General features: G+C 46.2%; 1 protein-coding gene across 1 annotated transcript in view; it reads left to right on the forward strand.

Moving 5' to 3' along the window:
- The first annotated feature begins 3,128 nt into the window (after positions 1-3,128).
- Lef1 (lymphoid enhancer binding factor 1) overlaps positions 3,129-22,147 on the forward strand; it is a 110,533-nt gene continuing 91,514 nt past the window's right edge. The window contains exons 1-3 of the mRNA XM_042054139.1: positions 3,129-3,335; positions 5,512-5,578; positions 6,958-7,094. Of these exons, the coding sequence (XP_041910073.1) occupies positions 3,129-3,335; positions 5,512-5,578; positions 6,958-7,094 (411 nt within the window). The remainder of the gene's footprint in view (positions 3,336-5,511; positions 5,579-6,957; positions 7,095-22,147) is intronic.

Consider the following 22,147-nt stretch of genomic DNA (forward strand, 5'->3'; position numbering starts at 1 on the left):
CTTGGCTTTCAAAAAATACCCTCTGGCCATTCTTCTTGCCCCCTCCCCCCTCTGGGTTTGATGAAAAGGACGGATCTACTCGGGCTGCTTTGATGAAACTGCATCTTCCAGGGTTCTTTTGCACAAATTGGTGCTCTCGGAGGAGGAATTCTGACTTTGTTAAATTTATGTTATCAGGAGCTATAAATGTCTAAAACTGTGCCCCCTCTCCTCGCCTACCACATTAACAGCAATGGAGGTTACATACCATCACTATAAAAATGGATTTATTCCCAACCCTCCTCATTATTCTCCTTGACACCCTGAAGTAAAATGCCATTTTTTAGTTTTCTTCTGGAAGGAATAGCTTTGTCGATTATTTAATTTAAAAAAAGTTTTCGTTTTTCTGACTTCTTTCGCCAGCGTCTTAATTGTTTCTAAATCTATTAGTTTACATATGACCGTCAGGGACATATTATCTATTAATTACATATTACCTATGGGTCCAACTGAACTGACATATAGCTTTGAAAACTACTTCCTAGCATGCTCTTAAACTGGCAGTTATCCGTAAGCAAAGTTTTAAATGCCTACTTAAAGAACTGTTAAAGTCTACAATGCCCACAATTTCACCTTTCAAAGAGAAATCTTTGCCTAATCGTTCTTATGTAATGACACTAACACATAATTCTCTGTGCTATTTTCAATTTAAGGAAGATGGAGATACAATTCTTCCCGTCGCCTGTTTACTGTTCCCAGGTTTTACAGATGGCTACTGCATTGGTGCAGTAATATTGCCTGATTATTTGACTGAGGGGAGGGGTTGAGAGCTAAGGGACAAAATGTAATGTGTTTCCAAACTTAAGCCTTACACAGTAACTTTCACAAAGCGACCCCCTTTAAAAAAATGTCCTATCCTTTTACAAAAAATGCATCAAAGAGAGAGTGGGAACTGGGGAATTTTTGAGGTTGGATTCGGATTTACGTCCTCAAGGGTCCCTTTCAACGTTGTTGTCCAGGATGTCAGCAACTGCGCAGTCATGCCTCCCTCTCTTAGGTCTTTCTTCTCCCTCGTTTGGGATGCGTTTTCATCTTCTACACACGGAGTCTTTGCATATCCGAAAACCCACGTGTATTCGGTGGTAAGGACACAATGAAAGCAATAGTGTTTTTAAAGCGATAATTAAGGTCCAATCTTCATTTGCTCCCCTTCTTTCCGGGTCCATTTTCCCCTGGCAAGCCTGGAGATTTTATTTTCCCTTGTCTCCGAAGAGCGTGTGATACAGGTTTAGTACAGCCACAACTCTTTTTCCTTGTGCTTGCTGGGTCTCTTCTCTCTGCTTAGGTGAGCAATGTGTTACATTTTCTGTTTTTCCTTTTCCTAGTCCCTAATTCTCGCTTCATTCCCTCTGTCAGAGCATCTATCAACGTGGTGTCGACCACAGCGCCGGCGGCTTTCTCTTTCATCTTCCTCCCCTTGCCTGAGTGAGGGGGCTAGAGTGGGCGGCGGAAAGGAGGTGGGAGAGAGAGACTGGCAAAGGACGGGAGTGAATGGGGGCAAGAGAAGAAGAGACGCTTAGATGAAGTTAAGCCTTTCAGGTAGAGTTTCTTGTCATTTTCACCCCGGCAACAGCGTGCTTTGGAGTGGGTTACAAGCAGCACCCGTTCCTTCTTCAGGTTACGCTTTTTGTTTTCCCTTCTCAAGACATGAACGCGCGCGTGCACGCACACACACACACACACACACACACACATGCACCCCCACGGCGCCCCCCAAACTATGACTTGTCCCCTAGGTGCTGGGAAATGAACTAGAGCTGGGAGAGAACCTGGATCTCCTCCTCCTAGCTGACTCCCTTCTCCCCACCCCTCCAACCAGCAGCCAAGGAGAGCAGGGGGCGGGGGAGGGGCGGGGGAGGAGAAGCGACGCAAGTGAATAGCTTTGCAGCGCCGGCTAGGCGCGGCGGGGAGAAGCGGTGGGAAGGCACAACCGCTCACCTGCTGGGCAGCGCTCACCGGAGGGACCCGGCTGCGCTCCCAAGGGCCCTGGCATCCGGACTCACCCGGAGCCTTGCAAGCGGCTACGCTCCGGGTGTTCTCCTCCCGGCGGCCTGGAGGAGCCCGTGGGGCCACCGGCAGCTCTTTGCTTTGACAGAGGGGAGGCGGGGAAAGAGGCGAGTAACAGAGCCAGCGAGCCAGGCAGAAACTCGAGCCGGGAACAAAGAGGGTTCGGGCTCGTGGTGTGTGTGTGTGTGTGTGTGTGTGTGTGTGTGTGTGTGTGTGTGTGTGCCGTCCCGAGCTGCAGGCTGGAACATTTGGGCCCGAGGCTCCTGCTGTGACTCCCCAAGACTCTGCCGTGCCAGCCACTGCCGATTCCCGGCGCTCATCAGCACAAACTTTATTCTTGGCAAACTTCTCTTTTTCTCCCCTCCTCCTCCGCTCCCTCCCCCCTCCCCCCAGGAGATTAAATGCTCCTCCAGAAGGAAAACCGAAGCGAAAGGGAAGGAAAGAAGCTCTAAGTCGGACGTCTGCAGCCCGGGTGGCTCTTTATTGTTTACTCTTCAGGAAGTGGACTTTCAGTATTTTCTGATTCTCCTCGCACCTCTGCTGGGGCAAACGGAGCCTTTTGGCCCAGCTCTCCTCTTCTCGAAAAAAAAAAAACTTCGAAATCGGCATCGGAGGAATCCACGGTGTAGAAGTTTTGTACAGTGAAGCGCCACGGGATCTTCCTCTGCACTTTGGAAAGTCGTGTCCCCTCCGAAACTGGTGTCCTCGGCCCACAGACCCCAGCAAGGCGGAGTGGCCACCCGGCCCTGGCAGCCTAGCCTAGCGCACGCGGAGCGCCGCAGACGCTCTCAGAGGCGCCGGCGGCTGCCGCCCTCGCAGTCTGGTGCCCTTCGCCTGGGGGCCGGGCGCCGGCGTCCTTCTAAGTGAAGTGGGAAAGCGACTCGATCGCAGCGGCTCCCGCAGCTGCTCGGACCTCGGCCCCCCCCCCCCCCCCCGTTTGCCCACCCCGCTTCCATTAGTCGTCCTCCCACACGCAGTCTTCCAACTCTCATCTCCCCCACCCCTGCCACCTCACATCGAACCCCCTCTCCTGCCGTCGCCGAGTGCTCCCGCAGCGGAGCGGAGATTACAGAGCCGCCGGGATGCCCCAACTCTCCGGAGGAGGCGGCGGGGGGGACCCGGAACTCTGCGCCACCGATGAGATGATCCCCTTCAAGGATGAGGGCGATCCCCAGAAGGAGAAGATCTTCGCCGAGATCAGTCACCCCGAAGAGGAGGGCGACTTAGCCGATATCAAGTCATCCTTGGTTAACGAGTCCGAAATCATTCCGGCCAGCAATGGGCATGAGGTGAGTGGGCCACTGTCCCGAGAGGCGTGGCGGGTCCCTGGGACGCATGGAGGAAGCAAGCCGAGCGCGCGGCCACTGTGGCCGCTGCGCCCTGGTCCCTCGCGGGCTGGGCGGGGAATAACGGCCCCTGTTCCACGGCGCGCACGTGTGTGAGCGGCGGGCAAGGAAATTTTTTCCAAGTGGGGTCTGTGGCTAAACCGTGGTGAATAAGCAGGAAACGCTGGCCTTTACCCGACCCCGTTTCGTCCTCGGAAGTTTTGGCGGGGCTGAGGGTCACGAAGCATTAAAAGCAGGGATTTCTAAACACAATTGCGAAGTCCGTCCTGGGGCAGAACACAAAATGCATCAGCTAGCTCTCTCCATACAGCATGCAAAAGTGCGTTAAACCACCGAGGCTCCAAGGAGCTGAGCCCCAGGCGGGAGGAAGGAGAGGCGGGCGTGGGCTGGCCAGGAGGGGCCGTCCCAACCGCCGTGGAGTAGGGCGCGCTCGGGGGCGTTGCGGGGGCTGGGTCCCCTAGGCTGGCGAAGCTGCTGCGGGGAGCCGTGGGCGAGCCGATCCGAGCCACCCAACAGCATAGCCACCGCAGTCTTTCCGCCCGCAACTCCGGCATTTAAAGTGGAAAGAAAGGCGTTTATTTGGGGGTTAGGCAGGCCTTGGATCTTTGCAGAAGAAAGGCGAGCCCGAGAGCGGGGCGGCAGCAGCGGAAGCCGGGCCTAGGCTGGGGAGGAGGGACACGCTTATCAGATCTCGGGGCCAGCTGCAGGCGACGGCGCTGGTAACCCGAGTAGAGTAAATAGAGACACGTGGGTGCCGGCGCGAGAGAGCAGAGAGCCGGGCCGCGCGCGAGCATCGGATGGGCGTAGATCCCCAAAGCCCACACCTCAGCGGCCGATCTGGCTCAGCAGCTGGGGAAACCTCACGGGGACATCCAGTAGAAAAGTTCTGATAGCCAAATGATGTCCCCAACGTTTTTTTATTCCCCTTCCAGAGAAACTTGTAGACTATACCCTTTTCCTTAAATGGCAGCCTTCTGCCCCCACCCCAAAGGAAGGGTGGTTTCGGGGGCGGAGACATTTTGGGTTTAAAGAGTAGTTTTAAGAACACCTCCGAGTTACCTTCTCTCTCCCGATGGCAGGGGTGAGTACACTCTTGAGAAGGCTTGGGGGCCTGGTTCCTAGAATATAAGGGGGCTCTCTGTTCCCAAAGTCCAGCAAAAAGTAGTGGAGGGCGGCTAGGGTGCAGTTAAAATCAGATTTAAAAAATAAAATAAAAAAAGGTTTCTGTGTGCCTGAAGGATGAGGTCGCCTGGAGGACACAGGTTCAAAGAATCAAATACCACCTAAACTCCGGGGTTTCTGCCAGACCCTAGAGGGCCTCTTTCTACTAGAGTGGCCTACAGATTTCCATCCCCCTCCCATTTCCACGGTTTACTAGTCGAAGGAGAAAAGCAGCCCTTTGGAAATCGAGAACCCCTGGGGTTGGGAGCTTGAACTACCCATCTTTCCGCGGTGGAAGTGGAGCAAGCAGAAGATGGTGAAGGGGTGATACCACTGATTTGCACGTGGTGGCGTCGGGTTGGTGGCACTTACCAAAAACTGATATTAACTGGGCTACCTTTCTGATGTCTATTACCCGACTCACAGTTTTTCCTCCCTTTAACCACACACCAGGTTTACTCTGCTAGCCTGCTAGCATTCAGACTTTAAGTTGTAAAAGAAGCTCTTAAGCAGTTTCCCCCAGACCTCAGCAAAGTGGTTGTTGTGTTTAGGTTTCCAGATCTCATTTTCAGTTACAATATTCTGGTGGCACTTAATCAGATCTTGATAGAGTAAACCAAGGCTGAAGAGGCTAACACATCCTAGAAGATGGGGCACCCAGGAAGCACTGATGGGTTGTTAGAGCAGGACACGTCATCCCCAAATTCAGTTTTGTTTTGGGTTTTTTTTTTTTTGCCACCTTTCTTACCTTTTGATTCAGAGTACCTAATAATCACTCAAAAAGACGCATTGAAAAGATTTTCCAGTACTCAAGCCTAGCCTGTCTTTAATTTTAATTAAATGGTTAGACCGAGTTTTACCTAAATGCCTTCCTTTGAATTACCAGCCGACATACCATAACTGCTACAAATTCTAAGATGATCTTCTTTCTTTTGGGGGTGGCTCTCCATGTCTTTAGGTGGTCAGACAAGCACAGCCCTCTCAGGAGTCCTACCACGACAAGGCCAGAGAACACCCGGATGACGGTAAGAAGCCAGATTCCCTTTTTTCCCACTTTCCCAGAGGACATGTGCAATCTGACTACCTGGTTTTGATACTTCCATTTAATTCAGGCGGCTGGGACCAGATATGCAAGACTGTGCCCACATAGGTATTCTTTTGACAGACTAGGAAAGAAAGACCTGAAACTCAGTTCTCTATCATTGTGTATGTAGAACCAGCCCTTAAATGAGTCTGGGCTTTGGGATATACTTTGACTTCCAGAGTTTTAGAGAAGGGATGTTTCTGGGGAGTGTTTGTCAGCAGTGATCAATTAGAATTTTTCATTTGCAAAACTGCTGTGTGTAGGCCCTCCATACAGAAAAAGAAGGAAGGGAGCATGTGGACAGATGGGTCAGGGCTCACTAAAACTGAACCTAGTTTCTAAAATATAAACAGTATTAGAAGCTACACCTATCAAATAATATACATTTCCCCCAATACTTAAATAACTCTCTCTCTCTCTCTCTCTCTCTCTCTCTCTCTCTCTCTCTCTCTCTCTCTCTCTCTCTCTCTCTCTCTCTCTCACACACACACACACACACACACAGTTCTTCTTTGCTCATTCTAAATTTAATCAGATCACCATAGGGTTCAGTTGTCAATCAGTTGACATTTCTGGTCTCCTTTAATTACTTAACAATTGGCCTGTCTAGAATGGAATGTTTGTACAATCAGTGTGTCGACCAAGGGGGCAGGGAGAGAGCCGTATATAAGCCTTCCTTCTTGGCAACAAGTAGCTATACAGATTAAAAGTAAAAGGAACATTTCTTTGGCAGACTGACGTAAGTTTAGCCATGAAATTGGGTCTTCCAAAGGTTAATTTACTACAAATTTGGGGTTTAACCGTACACTAGATCCATATCTCCTTCAGTAAAATCTAACATTTAGTAAAAATCCAGAGGCACAGGTGGAATTTTTGAGTTTGTCTGCAAGAAGGAGACTTCCAATATATAAATGTGTATGTATCTTGGGGGGGTAGATGATCTCGTGTATTAACAGTTCAATTTTAAGTGTTTGTGTGTGTGTGTGTGTTCCCTGGTGTTATTGTGTTTCTCAGTCTAGTTTGTTAGCATTAGAACAAATTAAGTTAGAAGAATAACACTTATTTTTGTAAAAACATCAGTCAGTAGTGGAAGTAAATTGAACCACATGTTTTTTAAACATCTGGTTTGCTGTTGAGCCATTGGAGAGCATAAATACTGTCAATCTAAAATAGAGCATAATAATTCAGTTATAGTATTTTATAAGCAAATATTTTACGTAAAGTCTGCCTTGTCTTAGGAGCAAGAGATTTTTCTGATGAAAATCATTTGGTATAAAAGGAAATTCAATGCATCTTTGATTGTTTTTTGGATTCTCCCAGGAAAGCATCCAGATGGAGGCCTGTACAACAAGGGGCCCTCCTCCTACCCTGGTTACTCTGGCTACATAATGATGCCAAATATGAATAGCGACCCATACATGTCGAATGGATCTCTTTCTCCACCCATCCCGAGGACAGTGAGTAACATGCTGATGTTGAAAATTATTTTCAGACGTGCAAATTGATTTGTGTTTCGACAGAATGCTTGCTTCTTCAGACACATTTGGCAATGCCTCCATTGTATGTGAGTCATCGTCACTGGTGAGAGAGCATACGAGGGGAACAGTACTGTCTTTATGTCTTCCATTCGAACTTTTAGATTTAGGCTGGCGTGCTAAGATGAATTAGTAGAGGATCACAAATTTTGAAACCAAATGGAGCTCAGTCAACGAGTCTATGATTTTTATGTGTACTGTGTTTCTATGCTGATGCTGGGAGGAAAATGGATTTAGTCTTTCACTTAACTAAGGACCAGGGAGCTTTCAAAACCCGAAACTGGTTAGAGGCTCATTTGAATCTAGACGTTCAGACTGTTATTTTGGCTTCTGAAAATGTCTTGTTTTATATTATATTTGCTATCTGTTGATAAGGAAGGCGGATGAGCTCTTTTCGCTTCATTACCAGCTAGGAAAATATTATCTGAAGATCGTGCAATGAAAGTTGTTGCTATTTTTAACCTTTTAGTTCAGTTAACTTCAAGTTGTGAAAGTGCAGCATCACACACCTGCTTTATGCTGGCGTGCTCAGCTTATGAGGGATTTCACGTTATTTGGTAGCTATTCCCCTTTAGCGGGGGAGGGGGGGGGGACTGTGCCTGTGTCTCCAGAAAACATCTGAATGGTCACTTGAGGATTGTCCTGCACGTGATTGTGCACGTGATTGTCCTGGGAAGCTGCTGAGGTGGTCCTTAGTTCCCTGTTCCCAGCCCCACTCCTTTGCCACTCAAACCCAGTGAACCTACAGTCTCCACTGGTTCACTGTAGGAACTGAGAAGTCAGAAACACTTGGGGGAAGGGGTGTCACTAATGCACTAGTGACAGAACCTGAGAGCTGGGAGGTTCACTGAAGAAGCGGAGAGGAAGTGGCTGGTAATCTTAACTGTAGCACTTGTGGCTCTCTTAATGGTCTAAACCCTGCATGGTTAAAATGATAGCTATGTAAAGTTTGTGGGCCGTGTGATTTCAGACTTAAAGTGATCGTTTTCCTACAAATTACGTCTGGATAGTTAAACTCAGGCAGGGAGCATGGTTTTTCTCTCTTTTATAAAGCAGCTGAAATAGGGCCCATGGGGAACAAATCTTGGAGATTTTGTGAGGTCCGTGTTACAAGAACTGTTCCTTCCCATCATTTCAAAACATCTCGAATATGTAATGAGATTTAATGTTTGTGCAGTTCCTCAAATGTAGATGAACTAATAAAGCAATCATAGTCTGTTATTGAGAGATTACCCCCCAAGATGCACTGAAGAGGCTTCTGGGTTTTACAATTTGTAGAGGACTTGTTGAGCCAGAAAGACAAATATATGTGATTTAAAAAAATAATTTAGCAGTGTTTTTTTGTTGTTGTTTTGTTTTTAATAGGAGGGTCATTTTGGATAAGGAGCAGTTGAAGATTTGGTAGAAAGGCTAAAAGGTCAACAAATAATCTTTTCAAATCAAGGTAGAGTTTGATAATAGAAACTCACTTCCAGAATTTCTATTGCTTTACCCATGAGTACAGTTGTGTGTGCTGAATTGTGGTTTATTCCATAGAGAGAACAGCGGCTTCTCTCTCCAGACAAGAAATCTGGGGGAAATTAGTGTAATAAACTTCCTGGTATTTATACACAGCCCCTACAGATATTGACAGTTATCTTTTCCCCTTTAAGCTGTTATTCTGTCTTAGGTTTCTGGAACCTTTTCTCCAGATTTCCCCAGAGTACTCTTTCTGGTGTGTGTATGTGCACACACACATGCATGTCTACCTACCGCACATGCACACCTGCCTACCTACCGTCTCATCCCAGCACCATTTTGAAATGTCAGTAGGTTTGAAGGTATTTATTGTTATGTGTGTATTAAAATGTTGACATTCATGAATCAGTCATTCATTGCTTAGGAAAGATTTGTGGGCTGAGTAAATGTCACCAGGCGTAGACTGTGTTCAGAGGACCGTTGCTCTGTTTTTCTGATGCTTGTACTGAATCCTCTCACACGTTAAAATGCATTTATGTTAGGTATGTTTTATTGAGAGACCCTGCAGTTTACACAATTCCAGAAGCCTTTCAGTTTTAACCACAAGCCTGCCAGTTTTTTTAGAGTTCGACTGAAGTGAGTTACAATCTTTGGTTTTTAATACCTAACAGCTGTTTGTAGTGTTTCTGAGATCAAAAACACTTCCACCGGAAGGCAGCCTCTCTTCTTCGCCCTAACCACACTAGAGCTCTCTTCCTCCTTCCCCTCTGTCCCCAGCAGGATTGTCTGTGTCACTGACAGCAGCGCTGGTCTGGTCGACTTTCTTAGAGGGTCAGCAGCTGGGGGACCCTTTGCCTTGGAGTTTTAGGTTAGGGGCATCCCTGTGGCTTGGATTTGCATTACAAACCACTCCTGCTTCATGGCATCTGCTGCCTGTGAGAACTGGAGAGAATCATCTGTGGGTGGGCGAGGTATGGACTGGCCCCCTCTCCTTTCTGCCTCTAACTGCAGTCCTGAGAACTCCAGCTGTGGCCAAGTGGCACACACAGGGATCCCCTTCGGAAATCTCACCATAACCATATGCTCCTGTTTTAAGCCTGGCCAGGCATCATGGCACCTAGTCAGCACTGCCTTGGCCCATCCATCTTTTCTCCTTCTGCTAGGATGTTTTAGTTGGGCCCTCCTTCTAAAACTGGAACTTTTAAGGGAGTGTATCTATATCTGACATCTTATGAATGAGTCTCTTCTAGAATTTTAAGTACACATTTTTAGTTCAGCTGAATTGAGCCATCAAGGAGAAAGCAGCCATGGCAACTTGGTGTAGGTGTAGGCTCTTCAAGCGCAGAGGATGAGAAGGTGTGCTAGCCTGTTAATATTTCAGAGACAGGACCTCCCAGAGAGTTTATTCAAAGCATTATTTCCAAACCTTTCTTACTTAGGAAGATAAGGCCAATGTCGGGGCATTCAAACAACAACAAAACCAGTTCTTTGAGTCCCAGGCATGGTGGTAGAGCTGAGTGTGGAGCACAATGAGTGTGGGTGAACCTGAGCTCAGTGTCTTTAACATTTGAAAGTTCCCTGCTGGAGTAAGATTAGCTGTGGTTATTCATCTTGGAAGTCAACCTTCCCTTTGTCCCTCCTGCAGCCCAAATGGTCAACACTTTACCAGAGAAGCCTTTCACTGATGCCTGGGGAGGGAGTGGTATCAAGAGAGCCAGGAAGCTGCCCATGACCCCTGACCACAGTAGCTCTGAGTCATGAGAGCTTCCAACTTTCTGGTTCTCTGTGATCTTCCCTAGAGCAGCAGCCTTTTAGGTAGGAAAAGGGAAGATGTTTATGGCCTCTTTTCAGCCGTCTTTTACAACCTCAGTTTTAAAGTAGAAATTGCTATGGAAAGGTTATGGGGATTCATTTTCAATTATTTAGAATAATTCGATTCTGTTGGATGACTTTTCCTTCAAGGAATCCACGTTTGTGTTTCAGATGAACAGATCTGTCTGTATCCCTGATTTTGTACTAGTTTACAAACAGCATTGACTTGACTAACCATGAAGCCCCTGAATGCCACAGTGCCAGTGTTGTATGGCTTTGAAACAAACTGGAAGCTATAGAAACTGGGGGGGGGGGGGGGTGGGGGGCTGTGGCTTGTACATACGTGAGGCTTTTAGCAGAGGAGGTTCTTTGTCCTGCAAGGGGCTACCAATTTGACTTCCTGATGAATTAATTTTCATATTCTGATTCCAACTGTCTGGTTTCTCACAGCTAAGTAAGCTCAATCATAGAATACATTTTCAGAGTGAATTCTGTATAATATTTGTATGTGGCTGTCAGAAGGTGTGGGACATTTCCTCTTCAGAGTCCCTGTTTGATCCTTCCTCACTACGCTGCTACAAAGTTGGGAAAGACTCATAATTGTGAAGAATTTGGAGCCATTTCTGTTGCTCCCCCAGACAGGCCAGATCTCTAATGGCACTGCTTACTCTGGTGTCCCAGGGAGCCATGCACCATGTGGTCCTTTAGTAGTCAATACTGTATTTACTGATCACTGATCCTCATTCGCATATGCCTTTTTATTTTTTAATGATTTATTTAACTTTATTTTATGTGCATTGGTGTGAGGTTGTCAGATCCCCTGGAACAGGAGTTACAGACAGTTGTGAGCTGCCCATGTGGGTGCTGGGAATTGAACCTGGGTCCTCTGGAAGAGCAGTCAGTGCTCTTAACTGCTGAGCCATCTCTTCAGCCCCCACATATGCCTTTTTAAATGACCCTAATAGTTTTGTTTGTTTATTTGTTTGTCAGAAAGACATGAGAACAACCCAAAATAGAGTAACTTTGCTAACTCAGGATCACTAAATCAAACCGTGAACAAATCATTTGTAGTTGATTTTGATTTTTTTAAGATGGGGTGTTGACTACTTAGGGCCTCGAACTCTCTGAAATACAAGGACCTCTGCTTCCCAAATACTAAGTTTAAAGGCATAACGGGCACCAAACCGTACTGTGGTGAAGCATCCGTACAGCCTGGTACCGACCTTTGCCGTATTCTCACAAGCTTCCTTGTATAACTCAGTCTTCACCCCAGCCACACACTTTGGAATGACTGGCAGAGCTAGTTTCACAAGGAAGCCCACCTGGCCTTGAACTTGGAGCCTAACGAGCAGGCAGCTAAGAACCTGCAGCTGTTGAGGGTCTAAAACTGATTGCGATTTTTATGGACTGGTTACCCTTTGATTTTGGAGAAAGACTTGGTGTCTAAAATTAAAACATGCCAGTGCCGTCTGTGGCCAGCACAAAAAAGCGTGTGTGCATTATCCCCAGGTACCTGTCCCACTCAGCAGCTACCATTCCACAGGAGTTGGTGACATAGGACTGAAGGTTGGTGTTTAGAAGGAGCTGTTCACTTTAGAGTTGTGCTTTGTGTAAGCACCTGTGACAAGCTGGTCCTGTCTGGAGGAAGCCAGCACTGTGATGGCAGAGAATCAGAGCTGCTCTCGCCACCCCAGCAAGCGTGCTCTCTTTAGAAAAGGCTGGGGGGGGGGGGAGCTCATTTGTTGACATTTGCCTGGCTTGCAGGACATGCTGGGTTCGGTCCTCAGTGCTGCGCACACTGGATGCGGTAGCACACACTCTGTTAACCCAGGACTTGGGAGGTAGAGGCAGGAGGACCGGGAATTCAAGCTAATCCTCAGGCTGTTCGGGGACAGCCTGGGCTACAAGAAATCCCATATTAAAAAATAAAATAAGAATGAAAAAGTGGGAGACAAGGACAACAAATAGAACCATAGGCTTTTCTGGAATAATTGTTAAAAATACCCTTTTAGGACCAAATTTGGTGACACACACTGTACTAGTCATAGCTGCTTGGAAGGCTGAAACTGGAAAATTGAGTTTAGGAGTTCAAGGCCAGCCTGAGTCAGCATAGCAAGACGTACTTGCGTGCGTGCGTGCGTGCGTGCGTGCGTGCGTGCGTGCGTGTGTGTGTGTGTGTGTGTGTGTGTGTGTACATAAGCTCATGATTCCTTTAAACACTGCAACTTAAAATACTGCAACTTAATTTTTTGTTTTATTTTTCAAGACAGGGTTTCTCTGTGTAGCTTTGGAACATGTCCTGGCACTCGCTCTGTAGACCAGGCTGGTCTTTAACTCACAGAGATCTGCCTGCTGCCTCCCAAGTGCTGGAATTAAAGGCGTGGACCACCACCACCCTTAAAATTTTTTTAATTTAATTTTATTCATTTGTATATGCTCTACGGTGTGCATTCCATCGAATGCTGTTGTAAACATGCCAAGACAGGCATGTGTGTAGACGTCAGAGGGCAGCTTTGGAAGGTGTTCTCTCCTTCCACTGTGGATGCAGGATTAGAACTCAGGTCTTCAGGCCTGCACGAGCAAGTTCCTTTACCTGCTGAGCCATCTCAGAATGGCCCTATTGTGATTTTCTTTTTTAAATAACATCACAATTGTAGTAATTGTAGACTTTCCTTATAACCCCGTAAGTCATTTTAAAGATGTAAATGATCCAATCTCTAAAGCTTAGGGCCCTAAAGCCCAACAGTGAAGACTGCGAATGAATAGGTGAAGAACCAGGGCTCTTAATCAGAGAGCTGGGCAGCAGGGGGAGGGGGGGAGCTGCTAACTCAGAAACTCTGGCAACCTGGCTGCATGTGTTTCACACTCAGCAGAGGTGAGAGCGAGGTGCACGGACTCTCTTGAAAGGCGGCATTTATGTGCTATGTGCTGCGTGCTGTCAGCTCAGCTCTAACTCAGCTCACTGAAGTCATGAACCAGAGCTCGCCAGGGAATGAGTCTGTGTGAGATGCTCTCCCTGGCAGCACAAAGTGGGAAGCTTCGAGGTTGCTTCTCTCACTTCCCCAGTTAGCGACAGAGAAGTCATGCCATAGAAGAAGGTCTAGAAATGGACGTTGTCATTTTTGGTGTTGTCTACGGGCAGTGAATCTTTCAAACCTCTATTATTGATCATGGTGACTTCTTATACCCACCAATCAATAATCCTGTATGGCCCCTGATGGCAGTTTTGCAGAAATCACATTTTGATCTTCATCAGAGTCATTTACTATTGAGAAGATAGAAAGTTCACTTTATTAAAGATGATCAGCCGGGCCCAGGGCAGAGGCCTGTAATCCCAGCTACTCAGGAGGTTGAGGCAGACACATTGCAAGTTTCAGGATGGCCTGGAACAATTGGTAAGATCCTGTCTTGAAGCCGGGCGGTGGTGGCGCACGCCTTAAATCCCAGCACTTAGGAGGCAGAGGCGGGCGGATCTCTGTGAGTTCGAGACCAGCCTGGTCTACAAGAGCTGGTTCCAGGACAGGCTCCAAAGCTACAGAGAAAACTGCCTCGAAAACAAACAAACAAACAAAAAAAGATGTCTCGAAAAGAAGGGAAAAGATGGCTGGGAATATAGCTCCATGGTCAATGCTTGGCTCAGTACCCACTATGGCAATATGAGTGAATGAATGAGCCTGTTGCTCCTCAGCACTGAGAAAGATGGGCTGAAGAGGCAAAGCAGGGAGGCCTTTGGGGAAGCTTCACTTGGAAATGGGTATTGCCAGCCTCTCAACAGTCATCTACCTACATATTCTAAGTCTGCCCATTTTTTTTTTAATTTTTAAAAACTTTAATCCTGATAACCCTTTAAAGAATAAGTTTGGTATTGTGTGCAGGCGTGTGTTGTGTGTCTGCATGCAGGGATGGGCATGTGAGACTATCCAAAGGCATACACCCCTCACCCCCAGAACTGCAGTCACGGATTATTTTGAGCCCCTGATGTACAGATGCTAGGAACAGAACTTGGCTTCTCTAGAACAGTATTAACTGCTCAGCCATCTCTCCATCCCCTGATCTGATCGCTCTGCGTAAACACCGCCAGCAATGATGGTAGTTGATCCCTTAGTCATGAGTTCATCCGGGATTGAGATAGTCACATCAGCCAAGAGCAGAAGGGAGGGCCATCCGTCACCAGTTCCCTTTTTCTCCCCCCCCAACCTCTCCCCCCCATCATCTTGCCAGACCAATAAAGCTCCAACAGGAACTGTATACATCCTTGTGTCTATTCTTAGATTTTCTAATATGCTTGCTTTTTCTGTCAAGCCAAAATTCGTATGAAATGCAAGACCTGAAAGTATCTGCTAAATAAGCCTGTCTTTTTACTCTTTCCTTTATTCTCTGATTTGTTGTAAAGGGCCACTCGACTCCTGTGCTTAGTGAAAGTCGGTATCATGGATTTCTCTGTCCAGGTAGTTTCTGAAAGTAGCTTTTTGGAAGAGGAGAAAGGGACCAGAGGCCCAGGGGGATTCTCGTCTCTCACATAGACCCTAGACACCCAGGACAAACGCAGATGGTTGAGATGTGGTGATTTGTTTCCCGCAAGTGTGCAGAGACCACCCCTAACCACCAAATGGCACCCTCCTACGTGGCTGGCCTGCCTTGCTGTGCCACCATGGGGTTCTGGTGGCACCAAACCCATGAACGTGCTGTTTCCTAGCCATGATGGTAGAATAGTAGTCTAGAATGCTGTGAACCAGTAGCCGGACTTCCTCCCGCTAGGGTTCCAGCAACTGTGACTGGTGTGTGGCTGGACCACGAAGCTGAAGGCCCTCATCCTAGCCTGTTTACATATCTAAGTTCTAGGGGAGTCAGCAGCATCCTTGCCCCTCTGTAGTGTTTTTCTTGGGCTCCTTTTTTCTCCTGGATGTCAGGAGAACCTCATTCTCTCACCTTTAACACCTGCCTCTCCTCTAAGGAAGTGAGACGTGTCAGGAAATAGCTTCCAGATCCTCGCTAAAGTCTCATATCCTTAAGTCAGCAGCTAACCTATGTTCTCTGCCCAGCATAGGAGTAAGTATATTGGGATTAGGAGGGGTTCTCCCCTTGACCTTTTAGGTTCTGGATTCCTTCCTCTATTGCAAAATTACTTGGGGAGGAGCTTGAGGCCGTAGGCATGTGAGAACAAAGGGCTGATTACATTTCTTCACTTTATATTTTCTTCTGGCTTAAATCTTTCTCTCTTGGCACCAAAAAAAAAAAAAAAAAAAAAAAAAAAAAAAAAAAAAAAAAAAAAAAAAAAAAAAATCAGGTCCGAGGGACGTGTCAGCTGGGCATTGAGGGGAAAAAAAATCAGTCTGTGGAAAATTCCAGTTTCTCTAAGATCTCCTCCAATAACATACTTTGTAGACTCGTTCCAATAACTTGGATAAAGGTAAAGGAAGAGACACTATAAGGGATGAGGGCTTGGCTTGATGTTGCACACAGCAAGGTCGGCGCCTGATTTCCAACCAGTAATACAAAAGGGGGAAGGGAAGGAAAGGAAAGCCCCTGTCATTGCTTCTTATTGCAAGTGTGTCGGACTTCAGATGTAGGCTATTGAAGTCTGAGACAAAGAACAGCATGTTTTCCACTCACTGCCGGCTCTCTCAAATACCGCTCCATGTGCTTCACTTGCTCATTTTTAGGAATATGCTAAAATTCTTAGATTAGTAGTATCACTGTTTCTTTTTTTACTTTGAAGCAAAAATGAAAAAAATGAAATATTTAAAAAAAATTATTGCCTCCTACCTTAGTTTAGCATCCACGTGAAGCTGGTATGGGTTAAAATCATCATATTAGCCAAGCAGTGGTGGCGCACGCCTTTAATCCCAGCACTAGGGCAGCAGAGGCAGGCGGATCTCTGAGTTCGAGGCCAGCCTGATCTACAAATTCCAGGACAGGCTCCAAAGCTACAGAGAGAAATCTTGTCTTGGAAACAAATAAACAAACAAAACCACTGTGTTATAGTCAAGCCCGTCCCAAGGATGGCAGGAACCTATCCCAAGTTACTAGACTGTGCAGTCAGGGTCCTGCCTTAGGTATAGACTTGTTTATTTCACTAAAAATATTCACATTTGCCTTGACAAATAGAAAAAAAAGTCAGTAAATCAATTCTAATACTGATAAGCATGTAAAGCAAGCAAGATTTGGTTAGAAATTTCTTTTCAAAATTCTTTTCTATTTTTTTATGAAGCTAAAAGAAAATTTTTAACTACAAAGGCAGGCTTCGAGACTTCTTTCTGTGCGCTCCTGTTAAAGCAGCGGGGCTTGGACTCCATATCAGGTCTTTGGCCTGCAAACTCGAGTTCCCGTCACTCAGCCCTGGCTGAGCCCTGGCTGAGTTCTGTTCACCTGCAGTCAGGCTGTATCGAGTTCTCTCCTAGTGCCTCACCCTGCTGACCCAAGAGCGAATCTTCCCACAATCTGGAACAATTGCTTAGCAGATCTCACCGTGCCTCCTCACTTCTCCTACAGCTACCATCCCAGACGTGTGTCTCGAACCTTGCTCCAAATCCCTGTCTGGGTTCCTGTGGCTCAGTGTCCCTGAAATACCCCCTCTCATCATCTTGTCCACACTTAAAGGTCCAGGATAGAAGGTGCCACCCCCATGAGGCGTTTGACAGTTTCTTCTCCAGCTGGGAGTGCCCTTGCTCTCCTGTGCATTTCTGTTGGATCTTTATATGTTTTAAAATAGATTTATTTTTTAAAATGTTATGCATGCTTGTCTGTGTGTATGGGTATGTGCATGTGTGCATGTGGGGGAGGGGTAGGTGCGTATTTGTTGATATGTCCAAGTGTGTGTATGCGTTGGTACATAAAGAGGCCAGAGGTGTTGGAACCTCCTAGAGGTGACATTACAGGCGATAGTGAGCCACCCAACATGGGGGCTGGGAACTGAACTCAGGTCCTCTGCAAATGCCATAAACGCTCTTAACCTCTGAGCCATCTCTCCAGCCCTGTGTATATGTTTTATGCGAGTTAGGTATCGTCCTGTCAATTTCTTACTGTCAATTCCTTTGAGGATAGGGATAGACTTTTAATCTTCTGTTACCTACAAGTTTTTATACTGCATGTCCTGATCCAGATCATTCACCAGATGGGTAGTGAAATAGGTTTGACCCTTCAAATGTCAAGGGTCAGAGGTGACAATGCCCAAAACCAGTCCGTATTTAAATGAGGACTCTTAAAGATGTGTAGATTTTTGCTAAGACTGAGCTCAGAAATTTTCATCCATGAGACAGTGTCCCTGAGCTTGATGTTACACCATCAGTTTTGAGCATGGGGTCCATGCCAGAAGCTTTCTATACTCCATGATCATAAATGAAGTCATTTAGTGCTCAAGGCAACTCAGTACTGGCCCTAGCACTCCCCCGCCCCTCTCCCCGGCCAGGCAATGGATGAGGGAACCGAGGCACAGAGGGCGAAAACAGTGGAGACCTGGAAGATCACATGCAGGAGGTCGTTTGGTCACAGAGATGGCCTGTAGACGAACTGTGGATAGGACCCAGGTCTTGACTCTTCGTGCAGGCTGCTTTCTGTAACATCGGCCTGTCTGCTGTCACCCAGAAGACGTTGGAGGGGTTTTCAGTCGGTGGATTCATCACTAGGAGTGATTCATAGAAGGATGCGGTGGCACACGAGATCCCATGTGAAAGTGTGAACTTTCCCACGCTGTCTTTGGTGGTGAGGGCTGTGACACTGGGCGTGAGTGGGCAAGCAGTGGAGGGAAGGGGGTGGGAGGTGCCCGCAGGTGCTTTGAGAGTTCTAGCTCGTGGATTTAGAGTGAGGAGTAGGTTTTAGGGCACACATTCATGAGTTCTGCTTAGGCATTTTTCTGTCTTCCTTCTTATGCCAAGCAAACAAAAAGCTGAGATCTAGAACCAAGTCATCGTGTTCTGAGCATCCTTTTGGTCCATCCTTAAAAATAAACCAGGTGATGTGTCCCAAAGTCACCTCCCTTGCCTGTGGTCCTTGGCCAGCTCCTTCTGTGTGATCATGAGAACTAAACACGCTGCCCACGGATGAAGGAAGAAGCAGGATTAGTAAAACAGCGCACACATTAGTTAATGCATGTGCTTTACACCTGCTGTGTGTCAGTCCTCACTACAAAGCTATGGAGCTTGTACTGACTCTCTTGTTTCCCATGAGACCTGTGACAGGGAGAGCTGAAGTTCAGCAGCTGGGACACCTTGGATTCGGGGACTTGAGTCTCTGCTTCAGGACATAGGTCCCAATCCACAGCGAAAACCCCACACGAAAGGCCCTGGGAGTAATTCCCACAGCCAGTAAACTACTTTGAGGACCGAGAGTGACTGTTAACACTTTGGAGTGATGTTAATAACTGGGCTTCAGGGACGACTTAAGTAGTAGATGCTAAGGACATTTGCAAGTTACCAGCTGGTTCCTCCAACACGTAGCTGTGTCATTGCTCAACATGGTTTTGAAAATTCCCAGGGCATATTTATTGCTTCAAGGTATCACACATTATTTTTTACATGTGCTTTTAAGGGGCTCTTTATTGTTCCCTCCTAAGGGACTCAGTGGCCCCATTTATTCTCTACCAGTATTGAGTAGGCTAATCAGATAGCTGTGCGCCAAGACTTTGCGGTTCTTGGACTCTGGCAAGCAGCGTAGCTTGTATTTTCTACAGGAGCCAGGCATTTACACACGAAACTCTTCCAAAGGGTGTTCTTCATCCAACAAGTGGTTATGGTGTAGGATGGGCGTCCCTTGTAGTGGTTAGTGCTGATTTTTCAGCAGCTTCATGTTAAGCTAAATCATAGGAATTGGTTTAATGATATCGAGAATTCTGGTCATTCCTGGGGTGTTGCAGCAGTGAGGTTTCTTTAAAAAACTTCTGAAGGGACGTGTTCATCAGGGTCGGTCTCTTCTCCCCCAGGAGGAAATCGTCTCCTCCTCCTCTTCCTTTTCCTCCCTTTCTTCTCCCCCCACTCTACCCTCCCTTCTCCTCTCATCCCCTCACCCTCTTTCTTATTTGTCATATATATAGGAATATATATATATATATATTATAATATAAATATAAGTCGGGGGAAACCCGTGAAAGAGCAGAAAAATAAAGAAAAAGTACCTAGATTTCTGTCGTTCAGACATAACAGTTTCAGTTATGTGTCTCTGTGCCGTAGCAGATACTCAGAAACTCATAAAATTATTCTCTGGCAATCATCTTATTCTCATTCAAAAATTCCATGAGCTCTGGATGGTGGTGGCGCACGCCTTTAATTCCAGCACTAGGGAGGTAGAGGCAGGCAGATCTCTGTGAGTTTGAGGCTAGCCTGGTCTACAGAGCAGGTTCCAGGACAGCCAGGGCTGTTGTAAAGAGAAACCCTGAAACCCTGAATCAAAAAAACAAAAAAAAAAAAAAAAAAAAAAAAGAAAAAAGAAAAAGAAAAAGAAAGAAAGAAATCCCATGGACTTATTTTTCTCTGTGAATAAATATAGACCTGTATCTTCAGCTCCAGATGTCAAATGACACCTCGTTGTGAATATTCTCATCTCCAGTTTTGGCTGTCAAGGGATTTGTTTTAACTAATACCTCAAGGAAGCCACGTTAAAATGAATTTAGTACCTGTTTTTGTGCATGTCACTTTCTGTTTCCTATTTTTTCTTGATTTAGTAACTATTAATTTAAATTAATTACTCGTTTTAGTTGTTTGTTTTTATTTCAAGGCAGCGTCTTCTTATGTGCATAACCTAGGCTGGCCCAGACTAATAATCCTTCTACCTCAGCTCTTGAGATACTGGGATTATAGGCATGGGTTCCCGTATCTGGTTCCCTCAGGTAGTCTTAATAAATGATTCAAAGCTACTTCACACAAAATGTATGATATTTCTCCATTTCTTTACTGCTTTGCAGCTTCCCATCATTAGCTTGGTCATATTTACATTTTCTCAGGAGAACAGGTCTTTTGCCCTCCTAAGATGGGACAGTAACTGGAAACACATCTTCAGGTGGTGGTTGGCGCACACCTTTAATCCCAGCACTCAGGAGGCAGAAGCAGGCGGATCTCTGTGAGTTTGATGCCATCCTGGTCTACAAAGTAAGTTCCAGGACAGCCAGTGCTGTTACACAGAGAAACCCTGTGTCAAAAAACAAAAACAAACAAAAAGAAACACATCTTAACTCGAATTCACCAGTGATGTCTGAATCTCCCCAACCATTTAGGGTTAGGCAGGTCTCCTGGCAGAGTGAGGATGGGTACCAAAGTTGCTCTTGTCTTTCACCCCGTGATGTCCATTGATGGTGCTTTTTTTGGGGGGGCGGACGTGGAATGAGTCCCTTCATGGACCCTCAAGGGCTCACAGTTTGGTACAAAGCAGACAGGAACTATGTACAGTTCATCACAGATGGATTGGGAGAGGCAGCAAGGAACAGAGACATAACCATGGCCCCAGGATGTGGCAGCCTGGTGCCACAGGCTTATAGGACTATAGCTTTGTGTGTGTTGTGCCTTTACTGATTTCAGGTCAGCGTGGTTAATTGGAAGCATGGTCAAAAGCACTTGATTTACTTGCTGAAATGGTTTCGTAGATAATGAATGTGAGGCTAGTGAAGCAGATTGACATTGTTATTATTGTTGTTATTGTTATCATTATTATTAGGACATGCATGGGACTGGAGACATAGCTCAGCAGTTACAAGCTTTGCTGCTTATCCGAAGGACCTGGATTAAATTCTCAGTCCCCACTTGTTACTTCATACCACTGTAACTCCACTTCCAAAATATCCAGTGTCCTCTTCTGGCCTCTGGGCACCAAGTATACCTGTGGCAAACAGATATATGTATGTATGTATGTATGCAAAGCACCCCTGAACATAAAATAATTCTTTAAGAAACAAGGACATGCATCTTAAGTAACTTGTAATGATTTAAGAAAATAACTCAGAGATATTTAATAGAGCCTTTGAATACATTTATTGCTGCAGGTTAACTGGGAGCCCCCACCCCCATTTTCTTTCCACGGCGCCATGTCCCTGTCTTGCTTATTCCTGTTTCAGAAACCTTCGCACGTAAGCTTTGCTGTGTGTATTTTTTAACCACATTTTACGATGTGGTGTCCAACCTGACTGACCGTTAGAGCTGGTCATTCAGCAACTCAGGAGGGAAAACAGGTGTCACTTCCTTATATTGTGACATGCCTGGGGACTCACGATGCATCTTGGGTGCCTGATCCCAAACCAGCTCAAGCCACGTGGCAGTTGTGTGAGCACATAAGCTGTTTGCTTCCATTTCTTGCTCGGGAATACTTGGCTAGAATGTCTGATAGCCTAAAGATAGAAATACAGGAAGCAATGACTGCTTGAAAAATGGTATGGCTCAGTTACTGTTGATCAAAACAACGAAAACGTCATTGGGATCTATGACAAGGAATCATGATAATTCTGGAAAGAAATTGTCAGCTGTGGTCCGTGAACTAGAGTCTGAAGATGTTTGATTTTGTGTCTTCCCTACTGTTTAATGAATAATATGGAGTTGGGATGTAGAGATGGATTGACGGGTTGGAGCACTTGCTGCTCTTGCTAAGGACCTGGTTTGGTTTCTAGCGCCTCATGCAGCTCACAGCACTCTATAACTACAGTTCTAGGCAATCGGATACCCTCTTCTGGCCCCTAGGGCACAAGGCATGCATATGGTGCACAGACATACACACAGGCAAACCACCCA

This window comes from Arvicola amphibius, chromosome 14 (assembly GCF_903992535.2).
Source record: "Arvicola amphibius chromosome 14, mArvAmp1.2, whole genome shotgun sequence".
NCBI lineage: Eukaryota > Metazoa > Chordata > Mammalia > Rodentia > Cricetidae > Arvicola > Arvicola amphibius.